The sequence below is a fragment of the Syzygium oleosum genome, unplaced genomic scaffold (assembly GCF_021117445.2).
Source record: "Syzygium oleosum isolate NSW1041296 unplaced genomic scaffold, Sole_v2.1 Sole_v2.15, whole genome shotgun sequence".
Lineage (NCBI taxonomy): Eukaryota > Viridiplantae > Streptophyta > Magnoliopsida > Myrtales > Myrtaceae > Syzygium > Syzygium oleosum.
Genome location: NW_026607499.1, coordinates 5,979,003 through 6,000,819, shown reverse-complemented (window position 1 = coordinate 6,000,819; position 21,817 = coordinate 5,979,003). Strand labels below are relative to the sequence as shown.

The 21,817-nt window shown below is 41.6% G+C and overlaps 1 protein-coding gene and 1 pseudogene across 1 annotated transcript; both read right to left on the bottom strand.

Moving 5' to 3' along the window:
* Positions 1-1,655: 1,655 nt before the first annotated feature.
* On the bottom strand, positions 1,656-3,452 carry LOC115669434 (salutaridine reductase-like; annotated as a pseudogene).
* A 3,858-nt stretch (positions 3,453-7,310) lies between these two features.
* Positions 7,311-9,475, bottom strand: LOC115669524 (salutaridine reductase-like). The gene is made up of 5 exons (XM_056318314.1): positions 9,347-9,475; positions 8,988-9,231; positions 8,843-8,908; positions 8,288-8,470; positions 7,311-7,946 (listed from the first exon to the last, which is right to left on the bottom strand). Exons 1-5 carry the CDS (start codon positions 9,352-9,354, stop codon positions 7,569-7,571), a joined length of 879 nt encoding a protein of 292 aa, XP_056174289.1. The 5' UTR covers positions 9,355-9,475; the 3' UTR covers positions 7,311-7,568.
* Positions 9,476-21,817: the final 12,342 nt, after the last annotated feature.

Genomic DNA, 21,817 nt, shown 5'->3' with positions numbered 1-21,817 from the left:
TCAAAGAGAACAAGTAGTTCGTGAGGACTTGGAGAAACCAATAGGTGAACAGTTCAAATGAAGTTTAATTCACACGCATGCCCGGGAAAACTCGATGGAATTTGATAAACACAACTGTCAACTGGACCACTAGGCCAAAAACTAAGAAAAGTTGATAGAAGCTACGGCTTATATCAAACTGAGATGAGCACTTCTGGACTAGTGACATTATTAAGACCCAGACTTTCTTTAATCATTATGATGCATTCAAAGAAATCTGATAGCCAATCACAAGTCTAGAATTATGGATTTATTTACTTAAAAGAGAATCCAATCATTCCATGTCAGTCACAGAGAGATGAGTAAAGATACGATGTGACGCAACTACAAACACGCGCGCAACCATATGAATGAATTGGCCACGCAACAAATCACGCATCGCATCGCGTGACCCGGCAGGCGCGAGAATGTGAAGGGCCCCTACTCTCGGCTGTACCACTCCCCCACCACCTCCTCCTTCCTTCGTCTCTCTGTCTCTGTCTCTCTCTCTGGGGCTCCACCTCGCAACGGTAACTGCTTTCTGTTGATTGCCTCATACTGTTTTCTGTCGCAGGCCAAACTTCGCATTGGGGATGTTGTCAAATGTTGTATTAAGAAGATCACATAGTTTGGTATTTTCGTTGAGGTAGGTTAATATGATTATTCTAGCTCGATAGTGATCTCACTCAACATTCTATGTCGGTGATATCTGTACTTAAACCAAGCGACTTTATGGAACAAAATCAGATCTCTCTGCCATTGGGATTATTGGGTGCTCTTATCATATTATATGAGGCTCCTCTAGCAAATTGAGAGTTGTAACAAAGAGGTGGATGTGCTAATTATAGTGAAATCTTCTGCTTGATGTAGCCCTAATTTAAGGGTGAATTAGAATAAACCTTATGCCTCGATTTCTCTTTCTCATTTTTACACTCTATTTCGTTGTGTTTATCCGCCTAATACTAGCACTTTTGGCTTTCTGACTTCTTAAGAAGATCAATTTGAAATCAGGTTGTGGAGGCCAAAGTTCATCAACTGGATTTCGCACTTGAACGCTTTTTCTTGTCACTGAAGGAAATCGTGGTACTTTAGTTCAAGATTTAGGTGTAAAATGCGAAAACTCTTGTATTGGTTCATCATGACAATCTTTGCTTTCTATGGCAGCCCGATCCGCTGATTGAGGCCTTGGAGTCAGTTGGTGATGGCAATTCCTTCACCTGGAAGCTACGCAAGCAGAATCCGAGGTTCCTGCAATCATCCTACAATTGGAACCTATTATCGCTCATTGAACGAAGTGGCTCATGAGCAATGGTTGGTGCGGCTTATAGATGTTTATAGAGTAGCGATTCTAAACAACTCAGAAACAGGATAATGACAGCAAGTAGTTTTTCTGTCTGTGAAGTTAATTGCATAAAAATTACGTGGTTTACTTGATTCCATCTTTAAAATGTTGAAAAAAGCATAGACTCACATGATGCTTAGCATAGTTGATTGCCTTTCCCATTTTTCATTCCTCAGCATAGATGGTGTTTGTTTTATTCTTGCGAACATGCAATTAGACAAATTGAAAATTGTGTCTACATAGCTTGAGGGCTTGAATGGACATAGCCTCTCTGCACTACTCATCCAAATCTTGATCAAAAGGTAGACACTACCGTCCGATCAAAGAACAAGCCGGAAGGTCCTTCTTTCGGCATTAAAGCCACCATAACGGGGCCTCTCGCACCTTCCTCAACTGGCAAAATCCCCGAGTTGTGGTTTAGGTTGGTCTTGACAAAACCGGGGGTCACGGCATTGATGGTGATATCGGGGTATTTCTTTGCCAAAACTCTAGTGTAAGCATTGAGAGTTGCCTTGGAGACGATGTAAGCGGAATAAATGATCGGTCAGCCTCCAGTTTCCAACCTATCCTCCTTCATATCCTCCAGAAATCTCACTACCAAACCGTCCACTTTCTCTTCCGTGAGGCTATCGACGTCATTGAGCTCCTCTTTGATATTCTCGCCAGGGATGAACTAATATAAGAAGGAGAAGATGAACAAATCTTTCATGAGATACTATGCAAGTAACTAATAATTTTAGAGGAATTAAAGAGCATGCGTGGATTATTCAATTTGTTAGGCATATAATTGGAAAGTTGTTAAATATTAGCGCACTTTATAAATTGTTGGTTATTTTACATTCTTCGTGTTCGATACTTTGAATCTGTCTCACTTAATTTCTGTCATTCACATCATAAGTTTCAATCGATCTCCTTTTTCATTGCCTTAAACAACCAGATGATATAATAAGTAAATTATGTGTGGTTTTTCTCGATCGACAACATGAAAAAATTCGTTTGCGTATTACACTAATTAAGTACGTACCTGAAGCTGGCCAAGGGAAGAGGAGACATTGACTACTTTTGCCGAATTTGATTGTTGAAGAAGAGGTAGAAGAGCAGAAGTTACTTGTTTGACTCCATAGTAGTTAGTCCTCAGACATTTTTCTGCTAATTCATAAGTCTCCTCAATGAACTCTTTTGTCGATTTGGCCTCAGGACCGTAATCTGCAATAAGGTTACATGACAAAAACGACGTTGTTAACCAGTTTAAACCTCTTACTTTCCATGAATAAAAGAAATAAAAGGAAAAATAATGGATGCCCAAAACATCATGCAAGGAGCATTTTCATGTCAAGAAACAAATTGGTTAACGTTCAAACTAACATTTTCGAGTTTGCACGTTAATAATTCCGATCAAAAGCTAAGCTATTATCTAATGGTGGGCGAATGTGTATTTAGGCAAGTATCTAGGAAAGTAAAAAGTGGCGTGAGATACGCATGAACGTTGCATATGTTCTATAAATCACCTCACAAAAATAACATGAAAATTGTATTTCAAGTAGTGTTGCCAACTTGAGAAAACTCACTTTATCTCTTGTCAAAACCAAGTCTTTTTTCACGATTGTAGCTCCGGTTATGCCTGCATTATTCACCTGCAAGGCCATTGTTCTTTTATGGCTCTATTCTCAATCTAGTTGAAGCATAATATAACAAGCGACCTATGCATAGATTTACCAAAATATCGAGTTTTCCGAACTAAGCCTTGACGAAATCCGCTAGCAAATTGACACTTGTCCCGTCAACCATGTCGAGCGGATTAAAGACCACGTTGGAGATCCCAATGCTTGTGAGCTTCTCGATAGCCTCATTCCCTCTATTCACATCTCTTGCAGTCAATACAACAAAGACTCCATTTGAAGCTAGTTGCTTGCATATCTAGAATCCGATCCCTTTATTCGCACCCGTAACGACTGCAACTGATGCACCTAGGGGACCGGCGGACCCGTTATGCGACTGGATGAATCGGAGGGCTTGAAATCAAAGATGTTGGATTGAGCTCAAATTTGGTCGGTTGAAGCGAAACGGCGTGCTGATCAATACTCACTGCCATTGGCTATGACTAACGATGGATTTTCGCGATTCGAGGTCGTTGAGATGGGTTTTTCTTTTTTTTAGTATTTTTTATGGGTTAATTTAGTAAAGGGTAGCTTCGTAATTTTACGTTTTGATGTTTACTAATCCTAGTAGGGTTAGGCTTGGGGATATATAAGCTTGTTTTAGGGTTTCCTTTAAGCAGACTTTGGATATTTTGATTTGATAATCATACTTGGAGGACGAATTGTTCTTCTGTCGAATTTTCTTGTTCAGTCAATTTTTCTATCGCGTTTTCGGCATCAATTGGTATCAGAGCACAGGTTGCTTGAATCAATGGCTGAACAGAATCGGGGTCGTGGACGGCGGGCTCGTGGTGGCCAGGGGCATGGAGGCGTTCCTGAAGCAGTCGACCAACCGCGTCTAAGAGATCTGCGAGACGTAGAAATTGAAGAACAGAGAAAACGAATCCAAGATTTGGAGCGACAACTTGCGGAGGTGAGATTGGGCGTTCAATCCGAAGAAGAAGCAGAATATGAGGATTCATCCGATGATGAAGAGGAGGACGTAAACCCTTTCGGGGTTCTGAACCAGGGGCGGAATCGAGGAGTATGACCTAGAAATCAGCGCTCTTCGCAAATTTTCGGGATGAAGATCGAGATTCCCAAGTTTAATGGTAAGGCTCATCCTGATGAGTTTATTGATTGGTTGCATACGGTAGAATAGATTTTTTATCTTAAAGACCTAACTGAGGGGCAAAAAGTGAAGTTAGTGGCTATTAGGCTACGAAAACATGCTTCGATTTGGTGGGAACACGTGAAAAAGCAACGCGCTAGAGAGGGGAAGCCGAAGGTGGATCGCTGGGAGAAGATGAAAAAGTTATTGCAGAAATTTTTTTTGCCTACCCATTATAGGCAAGAGGCGTTTATCGAGTATCATAACGTCAAGCAAGATGATAAAACAATTGAGGAATTTACAGAAGAATTTGATCGCTTGCGGATGCGTTGTGATGTGGCGGAGGAAGACGAGCAGACGATTGCACGATATCTGGCAGGGCTGCGATATGAGATCTCTGATGTTGTCCAATTACAGCAGTATTGGACATATGAGGATGTGTGCAGACTAGCCCTAAAGGTGGAGGGGCAGTTTAAAAGAAAGAGCAGTAATTCTAATTGGTCAGGCAGCAGTTCCAAGTGGTCAGATAAAGAATCCCAAGGAAAAGCGGGAACATCTGCAGTAAATTCGATACCGGTCACAGTTAAGGATGTGAGTTCTAAACCTGCATCCAACGAGGGGCAGAGTAGTGTTGGAACTAGCAGAGGAGGAGCTGCAGGCAAGCGATGTTTTAAGTGTCAAGGACTCGGGCATTTTGCTGTTGATTGTCCGAACCGACAGTTTGTGACACTTGTAGATAATCCAACTTTTGATGAAGACCCAACTTATGATGAATCTGATGGAGAGCAAGCAGATGCGGATCCAGATTCGGAGGACATTGTCTATGCCGATTCTGGTGAGTCTTTAGTTGTGCGTTGGGTTTTAAATATTGCTGAGGTAAATGATGAATCGTGGCTCAGGCATAATATCTTTCATACTAAGTGCACTAGTGGGGGAAAGGTGTGTAGTATGATAATTGACGGGGGAAGTTGCGAGAATGTAATATCTACCACTATGGTAGAAAAGTTGGGGTTGAAAACTGTCGAACATCCTCAACCATATAAGCTGTCATGGCTTAGGAAGGGGAATGAGGTAAAAGTGAGTAGGAGGTGTTTAGTGCAGTTCTCGATTGGGAAGAAATATACTGATGAAGTGTGGGGTGACGTAGTTCCAATGGATGCTTGTCATATTTTATTGGAGAGGCCATGGCAGCTTGACAGAAAGACACAGCATGATGATTTCAGAAATACTTATACCTTCAAGAAGGATGGCCGAACCATTACCTTAGGTCCTTCAGATTTGAGAAAGGAAGTGAAGAATAATCTGCTGTTCAGGTCAGAATTTCTAGAAGAGGCAGTGAACGCGCCTGAGCTTTTTGCCATTGTGGTAATGGAGCAGAATTCTGACAGTCCCGAAATTCCTACCCAAGTTCTGCCCTTGCTTGAGGAGTCTGCTGATATCGTACCGGAAGAGTTACCACCTGGGTTGCCGGGTGAGCACAATGTTTCTGGAACTTTTAATGTAGCAGATTTGTCAACTTACTACACTGAAGAGGAAGAAGACCCTAAGGAGATTGATGACAACAATGAAGACGAAGCAGATTCGAGGACGAATCTTTCTCTAGCAGGGGAGGATGATGCACCTAGGGGACCGGCGGACCCGTTATGCGACTGGATGAACCGGCGGGCTTGAAGTCAAAGATGTTGGATTGAGCTCAAATTTGGTCAGTTGAAGCGAAACGGTGTGCTGATCAATACTCACTGCCGTTGGCTGTGACTAACGATGGATTTTCGCGATTCGAGGTCGTTTAGATGGGTTTTTCTTTTTTTTAGTATTTTTTATGGGTTAATTTAGTAAAGGGTAGTTTCGTAATTTTACGTTTTGATGTTTACTAATCCTAGTAAGGTTAGGCTTGGGGATATATAAGCTTGTTTTAGGGTTTCCTTTAAGCAGACTTTGGATATTTTGATTTGATTATCATACTTGGAGGACAAATTGTTCTTCTGTCGAATTTTCTTGTTCAGTCAATTTTTCTATCGCGTTTTCGGCATCAGCAACCCTACGGAAATGAACACAAAGATGAGAACAAGACACAAGGGTTAGCATTTTCCCTGAAATAGATCGTATCGAACAGGTTTCGATAATTTTTCAGGGGTAGTGGAAGGGAGTAGTACCTGTCCATTTGACGAAGAACTTGAAATGTTAAAATCCGCCCTTTTTTTTCCTTCTACAAGATTTTGCAAGGTGGTGGCTCTTCTGCTGTGGCTTGTTGAGTGCATATTTATAGGCGGATTACATCATTTTTCTCTATCTGGAAGAACAAAAGGACAGAGAGAAAACATCAGCCAGTGCGTCGTAGGTTTATATTTGGTCGTTGGTCGTGCAAGAACGTATGCAGTGACATATCCTCCTCGCCTTTCTTATCTAAACGTTGATGACTTTCTTTCAAGGAGCAAATTAATGGCAAAATCAGCCTTTGAAGTGTATTAGTATTATAGAACAAGGTAATCTTCTCTCATTAGTGCTCTTGAATATCATAAGTTATCCCTCATACATAGCTTCCATGTCTAGTAGTTGACTAGTGGCTATTTATTTCCTGTCGTTCTTAAGCCAGTGCCTACTTTGTCTCTTCAACAATATCACGACCTTCCTCGAGGTGAATCACTAAGGGAAAGTTAATGGATTACTAAATGCGCACAAATGATTATTCATTAAAGAGATGGTGCCATCACATAAGGTGGATTTTCCCAAATCCATACCAATCGCAACTTAATGTTTCAATTGAATTTTGTTTCAAACATTAAATTTTATTTATTTAGAGCTGTCACTAATCGATTGTGGGTCGAGTAAACAACCAAGTTGTTGAGAAAAACCCTGAGGATTTTAATAATGACGAAACTATCTCTTGCGATCTGTGGTTTGATAGATGTGAGTGTTGTTTCTGTCTTAGTGACTATTGATGACTCAACACCATTGAAACTATCATTGACGCTAAGTGAAAGAACTTGAAAGACTAGAAGAACCTTAAGGCTGCATTTGGTAATCTGGATAGGATAATTTATTATCCTATTATCCTATCTGGTGTTTGGGGAAATCCTTTGGATTAGACAAACCCGGATACTTCTGGATAAAACGCCGGATAAAAGATATGGGGGAGGATGTACAATTCCATTCCGAGAACAAATCGTCATTCCATACGTAGTCAAAATGACTGTGTTAAACATTTTACCCAAATTGAATCATTTCATCTTGTACAGTGCTAAATCATTCCAAAACTCGTACCAGCATAACTTACATTTATTCTCCTTCTCGATCTCCCCAACTCTTTGACATTATCACTCTATCCAATCTCAATCTCAGTGAAACAACTATAATGCAGTTTAGAAGCTTCTACCAATAAACAGAACGAAAAATACAATAGAACATAGCTTTTATGGTTTAAACGGACATAGCCTCTCTGCACTACTCATCCAAATTTTGATCAAAAGGTCGATACTACCGTCTGATCAAAGAACAAGCCAGAAGGTCCTTCTTTCGGCATTAAAGCCACCATAACGGGACCTCTCGCTCCTTCCTCAACAGGCAAAAACCCCGTGCTGTGGTTTAGGTCAGTCTTGACGAAGCCGGGGTTCACAGCATTGATGGCAATGCTGGGATATTTCTTCGCCAAAACTCTTGTGTAGGCATTGAGAGTTGCCTTGGAGACGATGTAAGCAGAGAAAATGATCGGCCAGCCTCCAGTTTCCGACCTATCCTCCTTCATATCCTTCAGAAATCTCACTACCAAACCGTCCACTTTCTCTTCCGTGAGGCTATCGATGTCAGTGAGCTCCTCTTTGATATTCTCGCCGGGGATGTTCTAATTTCAAGAAGAATCAGATGAACAAATCTTTCATGAGAGAATACGAAAAGTTACTGAATTAATGAGCATGCAGGGATAATTCAATTTGAGGGGCAAATAATTGGAAAGTGGTTAAATATTAGCGCACTTTATAAACTGTTGGTTATTTTACATTCCTCATGTTCGATACTTCAAAGCTGCCTCACTTAATTTTTTTTCTTTCACGTCATGAGTTTCAATCGATCTCCTTCGTCATTGCATTAACCAACCAGATGATATAATGAGTTGATTATGTGTGGTTTTACTCGATCGACAACGCGAAAAAATTCATTTGCGTATTACACTAATTAAGTACATACCTGAAGCTGGCCAAGGGAAGAGGAGACATTGACTACTTTTGCCGAATTTGATCGTTGAAGAAGAGGTAGAAGAGCAGCAGTCACTTGTTTGACTCCATAGTAGTTAGTCCTCAGACATTTTTCTGCTAATTCATAGGTCTGCTCCATGAATTCTTTCATCGATTTGGCCTGCGGACCTGTAATCTGCAATAAGTTTAGATGACAAAGACGACAACAACGTTAATTAGTTTAAGCCTCTTACTTTTCATGAATAAAAGGAAAAAAAAAGGAAATATAATGGATGCCCCAAACATCATGCTAGAAGGAATATTTTCATGTTAAGAAACGAATTAATTAATGTTTAAACTAACATTTTCGAGTTTGCTCGTTAATGATTTCCGATCAAAAGCTAAGCTATTATCTAATGGTGGGCAAATGGGTATTAAGGCTAGTATCTAGGAAAGTAAAAAGTGGCGTCAGATACGCATGAACGTTGTATATGTTCTATAAATCACCTCACAAAAATAACATGAAAAATGTATTTCATAGTAGCCTTGCCGACTTGAGAAAACTCACTTTATCTCTTGTGAAAACCAAGTCTTTATTCATGACTGTAGCTCCGGTTACGCCTGCATTATTCACCTGCAAGGCCACTTTGTGGCTCTTTTATCAATCTATTTGCAACATAATATATAATAAGTGACATATGAATAGATCATACCAAAATATCGAGTTTTCCAAACCGAGCCTTGACGAAATCCGCAAGCAAATTGACACTAGTCCCGTCGGCCACGTCGAGCGGATGAAAGACCACGTTGGAGATCCCACTACTCGCGAGCTTCTCAATAGTCTCATTCCCTCTATTCACATCTCTTGCAGTCAACACAACAAAGACTCCATTCGAAGCTAGTTGCTTGCATATCTCGAATCCGATCCCTTTATTCGCACCGGTAACGACCGCAACCCTATGGAAATGAACACAAAGATGAGAACAAGACACAAGGGTTAGCATTTTAACTGAAATAGATTGTATCGAACCGGTCTCGATAATTTTTTAGGGGTAGTGGAAGCGAGTAGTACCTGTCCATTTGATGAAGAGCTTGAAATGTTAAAATTCGCCCTTTTTTTTCCTTCTGCAAAGATTTTGCAAGGTGGTGGCTCTTCTGCTGTGGCTTGTTGAGTGCATATGTATAGGCGAAAACATCATTTTTCTCTATCCAGAAGAACAGAAGGAAAGAGAGAAAACGTCAGCCAGTGCGTCGTAGGTTTATATTTGGTCGTTGGTCGTGCAAGAACGTATGCAGTGACTTATCCTCGCCGTTTTTTATCTAAGCGTTGACGACTTTCTTTTAAGGAGCAAATGGCAAAGAAATATCACCCTTTGAAGTGTAATAGAATTCTAGAACACGTCAATCTTCTCTCATTAGTGCTCTTGAATATCATAAGTTATCTAGTAATAAGATGTGTGGACGAGGTACTATTTATCCGTCATACATAGCTTTCCATGTCAAGTAGTTGACTAGTGGCTTGTCGTTCTTAAGCCAGTGCCCTACTTTGTCTCTTTAACAATATGGTGACCTTCCTCGAGGTGAATCACTAAGGAAAAGTTAATAAATTACTAAGCGGGCACAAATGGTCATTTATTAAAGAGATGGTGCCATCACCTAACGCAGACTCTCCTAAGTCCATTCCAATCACAACTTGAGATTTCAATTGAATTGTATTAAACATTCAATTTTATTTATTTAGAGCTATCACTAATCGATTATGAGTTGAATAGACACTCAAGTTGTTGAGAAAAACCTTGAGGATTTTAATAATGACGAAACTATCTCTTGCGATTTGTAGTTTGAAAGATGCGAGTGTTGTTTTTGTCCAGGTGACTATTGATGACACAACACTATTGAAACTATTCTTGGCGTTAAGTGAAAGAACTTGAAACACTGGAAGAACCTTAAGGGTGAACAAGTCAAAGAGAAATAGTAGTTTGTGAGGACTTGGAGAATTCAATAGGTGAACAGATAAGAGGAAGTTGAATTCACATGCGTGCTTAGGAAAACTCGATGGAGTTTGATAAACACAACAACTGTTAACTGGACCATTGGGCCAAACTAAAAAAGTTGATAGTGTTGGAAATTAAACCAAATTTGTTAGTACTTGTTTCCTTTTTGAGTCTGTTCGTATTTCCATATTTTGATAGATATTGTGAGATATTGTTTCTAGTTATATTTTAGGAAAGTTTCCTAAGTCAATTAGATTTCCTAATTAGAATAGGTTTCCTATTTCGAATCAAACTATGGTCTATATATAGTCTATTTCTCTTGTAATTGAGACATGCAATAGAAAGACGCGAATTGCGATTGTTTCACCTTCAAAAATTCCTTTCATCAAATCAATATTGTTGCCGCGCCTCTGACGCTCAACAAATTGGTATCAGAGCTTACGGTTCGTGATCATGGCCTCAACGAACAATCAGCTTCCTCTTCAATACCCTCGTCTTACCAAAGAAAATTATGGTAACTGGGCTGTTAGAATGAAAGCTCTACTCGGCGCCTACGGTGTGTGGGAATTTGTTAACACTAGCTATGATGAGCCAGAGGATGAAGCCACGTTGAACCAGAATCAGAGGAATGCCTTGGAGAAAGCTCGAACGAAAGATCAATATGCCCTGTCGATCATCTATCAAGTGTTAGATGATTCCATGTTCGAAAAAGTTTCGAACACCACTACCGCTAAAGAGGCATGGGAGATTCTTCAAAACACACATCAAGGAGTTCAGAAAGTTCAGAAGATTCGCCTTCAAACCTTGAGAGGCGAATTCGAGGTAATTCATATGAAAGAATCTGAATCGATTGCTGATTATTTCACGAGAATTTTGGCAATTGTTAATCAGATGAAAAGAAACGGAGAAGACGTTTCCGATGTTCGTGTTGTTGAGAAAATACTTCGGTCCTTAGACAAGAAGTATGATCATATTGCGGTTGCAATCGAAGAATCCAAAGACTTGGATGCCATGACGGTCGATGAACTTATGGGTTTATTACAAGCCCATGAAGAAAGGTTTAGAAAGAAAAAGATTGAACCGGTGGAGGAAGTTCTCCAAACGCAATTGACCATTCGAGATGAGAAGGAGCAAAGAAGAGATCCCGTACAAAATCGCGGGACAAATCAAGATCGTGATCGAGGTCGTGGCCGAGGTCACTTTCGAGGAAGAGGTCGTGGACGAAGCAGAGGAGATCCTGCTCGAAGTGATGGAGGATACCAGTACCAAAGAGGTGTTCGTGGAAGAGGAAAGAACTCGACAAGCCAATGGTATGATAAATCTAAAATCCGATGTTATCATTGCAATAAACTTGGCCATTATGCTTCTAACTGCTGGAACAAAGAAAGTAGCAGAGCAGACGAAAAGGCGAACTTGGTGAATTTAAAAGATTGGCTACATGGTCTCATTTGGATGCATAAGTCATTTATTTTACCAGTGGCAAGATGTTTATGCATTACGCCGGTATTCAAAAGTACTGGGGTTCATTTGTCACTCCCGTACATCTACACAGAATTAGGGGCTTACTGCTTCACATTCAAGTTTCAGCCTCCTCATCCTCCTACATAATCAGCAATCCCCTGTCGCGACCTAAATTTCTTAGGCTAATGGATTATTAAGTCTAAGCTTAATTCGGGCCCTCCAAGCCCTACCAATTCGCAACTTAGGGTTTAAGTTTTTAACATGCAAAAGTTTTCATGCTTGGAGTCGCCACTAATCTATTTGTGGTAGGTCGATTAGAAGCCTAAATAAAACATAGGGCGATATGTTTTATTCCTACGAACCAGAGATTCTAAGCTCGGGGACTTGGTTACGCTAGATCTAGTATAACGCCCTTTCGGTACCTTTTCTTTTTAAAAAATGTTTATGCAGGCAGTCTGGATCCATTTTATTACCTAATTATTAACATATGAGGTGTTCATGCGGGTATGCAAACCACCAATTTAACACCCAAGAAAGCAATAAATAGATTGCAAGATTAGGAAAATGACGTACCTTAATGCAACGCAAGCATCTGCATTGTTAGTAGAAAATCACACAGATAATCGTAATATGATTTCTAATTAACAAAACAAGGCACTCGAGGTGTTCTTTAGGGTTTGCGCTTTATTAAAATGTAAACTAACCTATATGCAATGACGTGCAAAAAATGACATGCGATTAATGCAACCTAGCATGCGAACTATATGTCACGACGTGACCTAATTCTAATGATGGACAAATGATTTATTTTTGGTATTTTTCCAATGAAATTCGGAATAAAAAAATGACCTAAATAATCTATTAGGATTAGAATAACACCTAATTTAAACTAGGAAATAAATTATCTCAAGTCCTAATTTAAATTAAATAATTATCCTATCTTCTAGATACATTTAGGGTTCCCTAAATATGCAAAACTTCTAATTTAAATCCTATCTAACATATTTTTGGATTTTCTTTATTTAAAAAAAAAACAATCAAACAAAGATAACAACCGCATTCAAACAATCCACGCAATCCGCAAGATTCTTCTTATTAAATTTGAATTAGGAAAAGAAATCAAATTAACAGTCATATCTATAGGGTTATATATATCGACGGAATACTGATTATTCGAATTTGGAAAGCGAATAAAATCTATTATCGTATCCAAGTGATTATGGATAAGATAACGATTTTCCGTATCGCCGCGTATCGTACCTTATGGATAAGGTCGGATAGTCGTCCAAATACGTTGCCAAATTAGGAATAATTCCTAATTCGAAGTATCTTAGGATAGTGCGAATATTACAAACATTATCCTAAGATGTCTAGCAAACCACCAAAGAATATCCACGAAATATCTAAATTATTCGAAAACTAAGAAATTAAATATTTAGAAAAAATATTCGGATAATAATCTTACCTAATTCGCGGATAACTTCCAAATTTGAATCACCGGCAGATCGGAATCACGAAATGGCCAATGGCGGGTGACCGACGGCGGCTCAGGGGCAGCTCGGATTGCGGTGGCTGATGGTGGTGGTGCCGCCAGTGCTGGATGGCTTGGAAAGAAACTGATTTGGTTCAGCGAGCACAACAAGAAAGTCCAGAGCTCGCTGGATCGCTACTGGAAATTCGCTGCTGTGTGGACGTTGCTGTGGTTCTTTCGGTGGTTTCACTGGGCACCTTCATTGATTAGTTCCACAAATTGGCTGGGTCTTCATGGATGGTGGGGCGCAAGATACTCCGGGGCAACCTACAAAAGAGAGCAGCTTCGTTCGACCGGATGAAAGGTAGCAGATCGTCGTCGTCTTCTGGGGTGATCTCAAGCCCGGGAACAGCGATGAAGTCGGAACACGAGCAGTCGTCGAAGTGGGGGCAAACAGCAAAGGTGCTGCGTTGGTCGCAGGTGGCACAAGGGACTAAGGCTCGTCGGGGCAAAGACCTCCACGGGATCTGCAGCGAATAGGGCAGCGAACTCAATATTGGAGTAGATCATCACAGGGGCTTTTGGCTCGCGGTGAAAATAGCAGGTGTCGCCGAAGAAAATCACTAGCGTCAGTGGGATCGGCTCGTCTCGATGAACAGAATGCTTCGTCGTTGAGGCTCAGACCAGATTGGATTTCGTCGAAGGGGCTCCAAGAGGAGTGTGCCGCTTGTCACCACGTGGGAAGCGGTAGCAGCAACCCAGGTACATTGGCAATCGTGGAACTTGGTGACCACATGCAGTGAACTACAAAAGGAGAGCAAAATCTCTCTGTTGTTTTTTCTCTCCCTCTGTATTGCGTATGTGATCAGACCAAAAGAAAAGCCCTCCTTCTTCTGTGTAAAATTGTTGGAGATGCGATTTGATACTATTGAAGATTTGGATGATCCTAATTGAGGACTCGATTGATTTAGTCAATCCGTGATTAGTTTAGTAAAATGGGAAATTGTAATCTTGTATATTATTTCCTGTTTTTTTCTTCTTTCTAGCATTATAAATAGACCAATGTACATGTATTCTTTTCAGATCAATACAATACAAAATTTCCTCCATTTTCTTTGTTTTCTGTCATGGTATCAAAGTGGTCTTTCTTGACCTAGCTTCCGCAGAAAAGTCCTTCAAATTGCCTCCGTTTTTTTTTTCTGATTTGCTTTTGCAAGTTTAGTCCTGCAAAACAGATCAGCAACCGGAAAGGAATTCATCAACAATACCATGCCCAAGAACCCTTCGATGGAAGACAGTTCAAAATCACCTCAAAATCAAGCCTCAGATCAAATTGATTTAACTGAAGAGGAATGATCTTCTGCCGTTCCTACTTCTGCTACAGCTGCTGACTCGGATCCTACTATCACTTCTACTGCTCAGATTCCCGGCCCCGTCCAATGGCCACCAGTCCAATGGTTTCTGGTACAAGGCCCATGGGCCATCGGGTCAAATCAATCATGGGCCAGATACACGTCACCCGGAGCTCCAAATCCCGAAGTTCAGCCCAATGAAAGTGGGCCGACGCCGGGTTCGGGTCCAGGTCCAGGGGGAAATCCCTACCCGGTATTGGGACCCGGTTTCATGCCCTATGTTGTTCCGACTAGCGGCGGCCGCCCGGAGCCCGGCGACCCGCTCTATACATTGCCGGTTGATGGACCCGAATTGCGACTCATCAATATGCAACTCACCGGACCAGAAAATTATAGCTCCTGGGCTCGAGATTTCCGGCGAGCCTTGGTCACGAAGGATAAAGATGGGTTCCTTGACGGAACCGTACCCTTCCCATCCGACGATCGATTACAACGTCACTGGCGCAAATGCAACCAGCTCGTCCGCACATGGATCGGAAATTGTTTGACCCCCGACGTTGCAGCCGGACTACCACCGACTGAAGACTCGAAGACGATTTGGGATAATATCCGAGAAATGTATGGAAAACTTGACAGAGCCAAGATTTTCTCACTCACACAGGCTCTGTCGGAATTGAAACAAGGGAACTCGTCGGTTACCGCTTGCTTCAATCGACTCTCGGCTCTGTGGAATGAGCTCGAGGCGGCCGAAGAGCAACTTGAAGGACCAGAAGAAACGCTCCGACAGTACCGGGCCATAAAGGACAGAGAGAAGTCGACTCGATTTTTGCTGATACTCAACGAAAGTTACTCACCTTTCCGCTTGCAAATCCTCGCCATGGACCCTGTACCGTCGCTTGGCCGGATCTTCCAATTGGTTGTCCAAGAGGAAAGCCAATGGTTGGCCGCGGCTGAACATGCACGGGTAGGTGAAGGCGTAGCCCTTGCTGCTTTCCCATCCGGCGCTGCTCCGACGGAACCAACGAATAGAAGCCGTAGAGGTCTCGGTTTTTCTGGGTCTCAACGAGCAGATGAAAGCCGTGGAAGTCTCTGGTCTTATGGACTTCAACGAAAGTCCTCTGCAGCTACGGAAAATGATGGAAACCCTAAAAACATTGGGATGGACGGCTGGGATCAGCGGATGAAATCAGACGGCTGGGATTCGCGGACAAGATCAGACGGCCATTTTTTTCCCATCAGCTCAATCGAATCCAACGGTTCTCATCAGGCCACGCTGATGCCTGCTTATAAGACAACCAGCGGTCCACGAATTCGGCAAAATTCCAAATCAAAAGGTAAATATTGTGAATATTGTAAACGCCCACATCATACTATTGATACATGCTGGAAACTACATGGAAAATCAAATGATAGAGACAAAAAGGAAAAAGAATTTTCCGCTTACCAGGTTTCAGCACAAAAAATCGATGGGGCGCATCAGACAATTAATCAAGACCAGTACCAAAATATTATGAGAGCTCTCAGTCAGTTGAAGGCCAACGACAAGGATGCAAATTTCTCAGGTACTCTTATTTGCGAGACGAATTCTATTTCAATTGATGCGTGGATAATTGATTCGGGTGCTAGTGACCACATAATTTGCAATGAGCAATTATTTTCCCATGTTCACAAAGGACCAGAATCTTCCGTATCAGTACGTCTTCCAAATGGGAACATCACCTATGTTACCAAAATTGGCGCGGTTCTTATCAGTCCAAATTTTGTCCTTAAAAATGTCCTATATATTCCTGATTTTGAATTCAACCTCCTATCTGTTTCAAAGGCCTGCGAATATAATTCTTGTTGTGCCATATTCAGTTCCGAAAATTGCTTCTTTCAGGACCATTCAACTGGCAAACTGATGGGCTTGGGTAATGTTGCACAAGGACTATATTTCTGGATTGATAGCTCAAGAGGTTTAGATTTATTGAACAAAAGCATTTCTTGTAATGCAGCCACTGGTAATAAAAATCTCCTTCTTCATAAACGTTTGGGCCATAGTGCACGTTTTCCCCATCCAAAGTGTCCAATATGTCCTTTGGTCAAACAATCTCGAGCATCTTTCCCAATCAGTACGTCACGAGCTAAAAGTGCATTTTCTTTACTCCATATGGATATCTGAGGTCCTTATCATACCCCACATCGTGATGGATCTCGTTTTTTTTCTCACAATCGTTGATGATTATACTCGTGCCACTTGGGTTTTCCTTATGCAATCCAAGAATCAAACCTTTTTCCAATTTGTCGAAATTCATTTCTCTAGTTAAAAATCAATTCGACAAATCTGTATAGCGAATTCGTATAGATAATGAGCAGGAATTCTTTACTACTGATTGCATATCTTTTCTATCCTCTCATGGGATACTGCATGAAAGTTCTTGCACTTACACTCCCCAACAAAATGGAATTGTTGAACGCAAACATAGACATCTTTTGGAGGTAGCTCGAGCACTCAAATACCAAGCTTCAATTCCCGAAAATTATTGGGGAGATTGTGTGGTCACTGCAGCCTATTTAATTAACCGCATGCCTACTTGAATTCTTGATGGACGGACTCCTTTTGAAATGCTTTATGGAAAACAGCCAGGAATTGATCACCTTAGAATATTTGGCTGTTTATGTTATGCAACAATTGTGGGCCCTCGGGATAAAATGGATCCCCGTGCCACACAATGTATTTTCATGGGATATCCCCCTCTTCAAAAAGGGTACCGAGTTATGGAGATTTCTACAGGGAAGTTCTTTATAAGCAGAGATGTTATATTCCATGAGGATAGTTTCCCTTTTCAAGAGATGACGTCTTCATCATCTCTCTCATCCTCGGACAACCGTCGTTTCTTATCTGATGAAGATTTATCTATGGCTTCCCAACATATTCTCATAGCACCGAACCCTTCTGTACCAGTTATAAGGGATAACTTGAATCAAGTGGCTGATTCACCCGTGTTATCATCTGAAGACGATCATTTGGCCGATTCATCAGTGGAATCTCCATCAAAATTTACTCAAGTGCAGTCTTCACCAGGTTCTTGAACAAAAATTAACTGAGCAACCTCGACGTTCTCAACGGCATGTTCGTCCTCCGACTTGGACAAAGGACTACATATGTTCTACCTTGAGTTCCCCAGGTACACAATATCCTGTTTCCTCATATGTCTCATTTAGTCGACTATCAACAGAACATATGTGTTGTATTAGTCGTATTTCAGAGGAACAAGAACCATCTTCATACAATGAAGCAGCAAGTGATCCTCGATGGCAAAAAGCGATGGAGGCAGAACTTACTGCCCTCACAGAGAATCACACTTGGGATATTGTCTCATTACCACCTAATCGGAAACCCATTGGGTGTAAATGGGTATACAAGATTAAATTCAAGGCAGATGGCTCCGTCGAACGATACAAAGCTCGTTTAGTTGCTAAAGGATTCACGCAACGAGAAGGTTTTGATTATCATGAAACCTTCTCTCCAGTCGCCAAAGAGGTAACTATCCGTACCTTTCTATCAATTGCTGCTATTCGTAATTGGCAACTGCATCAGATGGATGTCCACAACGCTTTTCTTCATGGCGATCTGGAAGAAGAAATTTATATGGAACTTCCACAGGGTTTACGGAGCCAGGGGGAGTCTCGTGTATGTCGCCTCCGTAAATACCTATATGGGCTTAAACAAGCCTCCAGGCAATGGTATGCCAAATTCACTGCTGCACTAACAAATGCAGGTTTTCAGCATTCCAAACATGATTACGCCCTATTCACATGGACTGCAAGCACTTCATCAATTTATTTGTTGATATATATTGACGACATACTTATTATGGGTAATAATGGCTCCCATATTAAGAAGTTCAAAGAATATCTGCACTCCACTTTCCACATTAAAGATTTGGGACCTCCCAAATATTTTCTTGGCATTGAAATCGCTCAATCGGACAAAGGAATCAGCCTTAGTCAGCGGAAAATCATCTTGGAAATTATTTCAGAAGCAGGAATGTCAGGGTGTAAACCAGCTGTTATACCAATTGAGCAGAATACAAAATTGACGACACATGACTATGATGTGGGATCATCTTCATCCATCGAAGATCCACTGCTTAAGGATCCATCGGCATATCAGCGGCTCGTTGGGAAATTAATATATCTCACCATGACAAGACCTGATATATGCTATTCAGTGCAGATACTCAGCCAATTCATGCACAGTCCAAAGCAGTCTCATATGAATGCAGCACTGAAGGTTGTGAAGTATTTAAAAGGATGCCCAGGACTTGGTATATTCTTGTCTCGTGATTGCAACATGAAGATGACGGCCTACTGCGACACAGACTATGCTACTTGCCCAATTGTCGCGACCGAACTCCCGAGCCCCTTTTTTATCGAACATGCAAAAAGAAGGGGGGCTCGCCTGGTACGTGCTAAGTGTAGGTTCGGGACTTAACTCGGGCTCTCCTAAGCCCATACCATATCGCGACTTAGGGTTTAAGTTTTTAACATGCAAGTGGTTTATATCGAGGAGTCGCCACTAATCGATTTGGGGTGGGTCGATTAGAAACCCAAATAGGGTGATGGGAGAATCACCCTATTTCTACGAACCAGAGATTAAATGAGTTCGGGGACTTGGTTACACTAGTTGGATAACTAATGCCCTTTCGGTACCATTTTACCCTGTTCATTTCTGAAAATATTTGTCAGGCAATTTGGATTGATTTTAGGACCTTTCTCCTAACATGTGAGGTGATCAAGCGAGTGCATAATCAGAAACGATTAGCAGTCAGGAATACAACAATTCATGCAGTCTAAGGTTCTAACCTTAACTAAGTCATATGACATTCAAAACACAACAGCTCATGCAATTGTATTGAAAAACATGCATAATAATACAGCGATAATAAAAACTAACATGCAAAATACTATCGCGCAACCTCAGGCTTGTCTAATTTAAACAAGACAAAAAACATGCATAATAATACAATAAATTAAAACACTTAGATATAACATAAAAAAAAATTTAATTAAATTTTTTTTTAAATTAAGAAAATATGCTCTAATAGGCCCTATTAATGCACATATGCCTAATGTCTATATGCAATGCATTTAAATAGAAATATTTTTTTTGTTTTAGGAATTAAAGAAAATTAATTCCTAAATTTTGTATAATTAATTTTTGGCAAATTAAAAATAGATGTCAACAGCTGCCCCTCTTTGAAGGTGAGCTCGCAGAGATTGAGCTCGCAGAGGTTACGTTCAAAGATAAAATGGCACCTAAATTTGGCCCATGCATGTTCAATGAATGTTATTTTTGGCGAGACCGGAGTCCCATTTTTATGATGCGATATAAGATGATGCATGCTAAAGCAAATAAAAACATACCTGGGGCTACTTACCTTGCCGAAGGGTAGAGTAATTCCAGATAGTTGATATTGTGTGTCGAGGACCCGAACCTGTCTTCGGTCGCCTTGACGGAAAAAATGGTTTGTCTAGGACCCGAACCTATCTTCGATCGCCTTGACTGGGGGAAATCGCTTGCCTAGGACCCGGATCTATCTTCGGTCGCCTTGACTGGATTTCATTTGTCTCGGACCCGAACCATTCTTCGGTCGCCTTGACTGGGGGAATCGTTTGCCTAGGACCCGAACCTATCTTCGGTCGCCTTGACTGGATTTCATTTGTCTCGGACCCGAATCTACCTTCGGTTGCCTCGACTGGGGAAATCGCTTGCCTAGGACCCGAACCTTTCTTCGGTCGCCTTGACTGGATTTCATTTGGTCTGTCTAGGACCCGAACCTTTCTTCGGTCGCCTTGACTGACTGGATTTTGTTTGGTCTGTCTAGGACCCGAACCTTTCTTCGGTCGCCTTGACTGACTGGATTTTGTTTGGTCTGTCTAGGACCCGAACCTTTCTTCGGTCGCCTTGACTGACTGGATTTTGTTTGTCAAAGTACCTGGGGGTCGTCGCCCGAGGGTTTGACGGTTTGCCTGGTGGGTCCTCGCCAGCAGGTCTTGAAAAGGCTCAAACGATGAGCACCTGGGGGTCCTCGCCCGAGGATTTGATTGTTTGCCTGGTGGGTCCTCGCCAGCAGGTCTTGAAAAGGCTCAAACGATGAGCACCTAGGGGTCCTCGCCCGAGGATTTGTTAGTTTGCCTGGTGGGTCCTCGCCAGCAGGTCTTGAAAAGGCTCAAACGATGAGCACCTGGGGGTCCTCGCCCGAGGATTTGATGTTTTGCCTGGTGGGTCCTCGCCAGCAGGTCTTGAAAAGGCTCAAACGATGAGCACCTGGGGGTCCTCGCCCGAGAATTTGATGTGAACATGGGGGTCAGTCCCATGCTCAGGAGGGTGAATAACGGGGTCAATCCGATGTTCAGAGGGTGAACAACGGGGTCAATCCGATGTTCAGAGGGGGTACCATAACAATTATAGGTACCTGGATTTTTGGAACCGGCATGGGTAAAATTTACTTACCTGGGCACGTTCCTGCCTCTTAAGGGCGTGTCTCCTGTCAGACAAGTTTTTTTGTGCAAAGACATACGCATTCATTGGAGAGATAGACAACTGAGGCTATTCTTGAATATCGTATGAAATATCTTGACCAGCTAGTCAAGATGCTTTTCTTTTTCAAAGGAACACCCAATTTACCTTCTGGGTAGTTTGAAAAGAAATCTGATGAAATACCTGGGATTTCTTACCCGGAGGTTTGATGTATCATCTGCTGAATACCCGACCTTTTTCAGGGCATTTCTTTTGTGATGATAATGAGGGCTTCTCCAACGTCCGAATTTTTGTGTTCTATCACTGGGGATTAGAACTCTGAGCAGCAAAAGCATGCTGTGTCAATTCCACTTGGGGAGCGGAAGAAATTTTCTGTGACATCTTTGGAGACGCTCCAAAGGTCATATGTTCTTTGAGTCTTTGAGGATATTTTACCTGTCAAAGAGGGTTAGCGCAAACATGCATGCATTCATCGAGGATAGACAAGCTAGGCTATCCCAGAATGTGTATTTGAAAGTTCATGCATGATGATTTTGCCATGTTTGCATCACCAAACATCCACTGAGGGTCAATCAAGACAATATTCACTCGGGAGGTGGACTTCTCAAGATGTTGAACGAGGGATTCTCAGTCAGAAAGGACTTTCCACTCGCTCTCGTTGAAAAGGGCTATTTGTCCCGTCCATTAATGCGGGAACATCGAAAACACTCAATCTGACCGTTATCACATCCGCAAGGGT

Bases quoted from the DNA above. Each gene is read 5' to 3' on its own strand.
- LOC115669524 (XM_056318314.1), bottom strand. The intron at 8,471-8,842 runs GTGAGTTTTCTC...AACTTATTGCAG, and splicing joins TGGTTTTCACAAGAGATAAA to ATTACAGGTCCGCAGGCCAA. The intron at 7,947-8,287 runs GTATGTACTTAA...TCTTGAAATTAG, and splicing joins CTTCCCTTGGCCAGCTTCAG to AACATCCCCGGCGAGAATAT.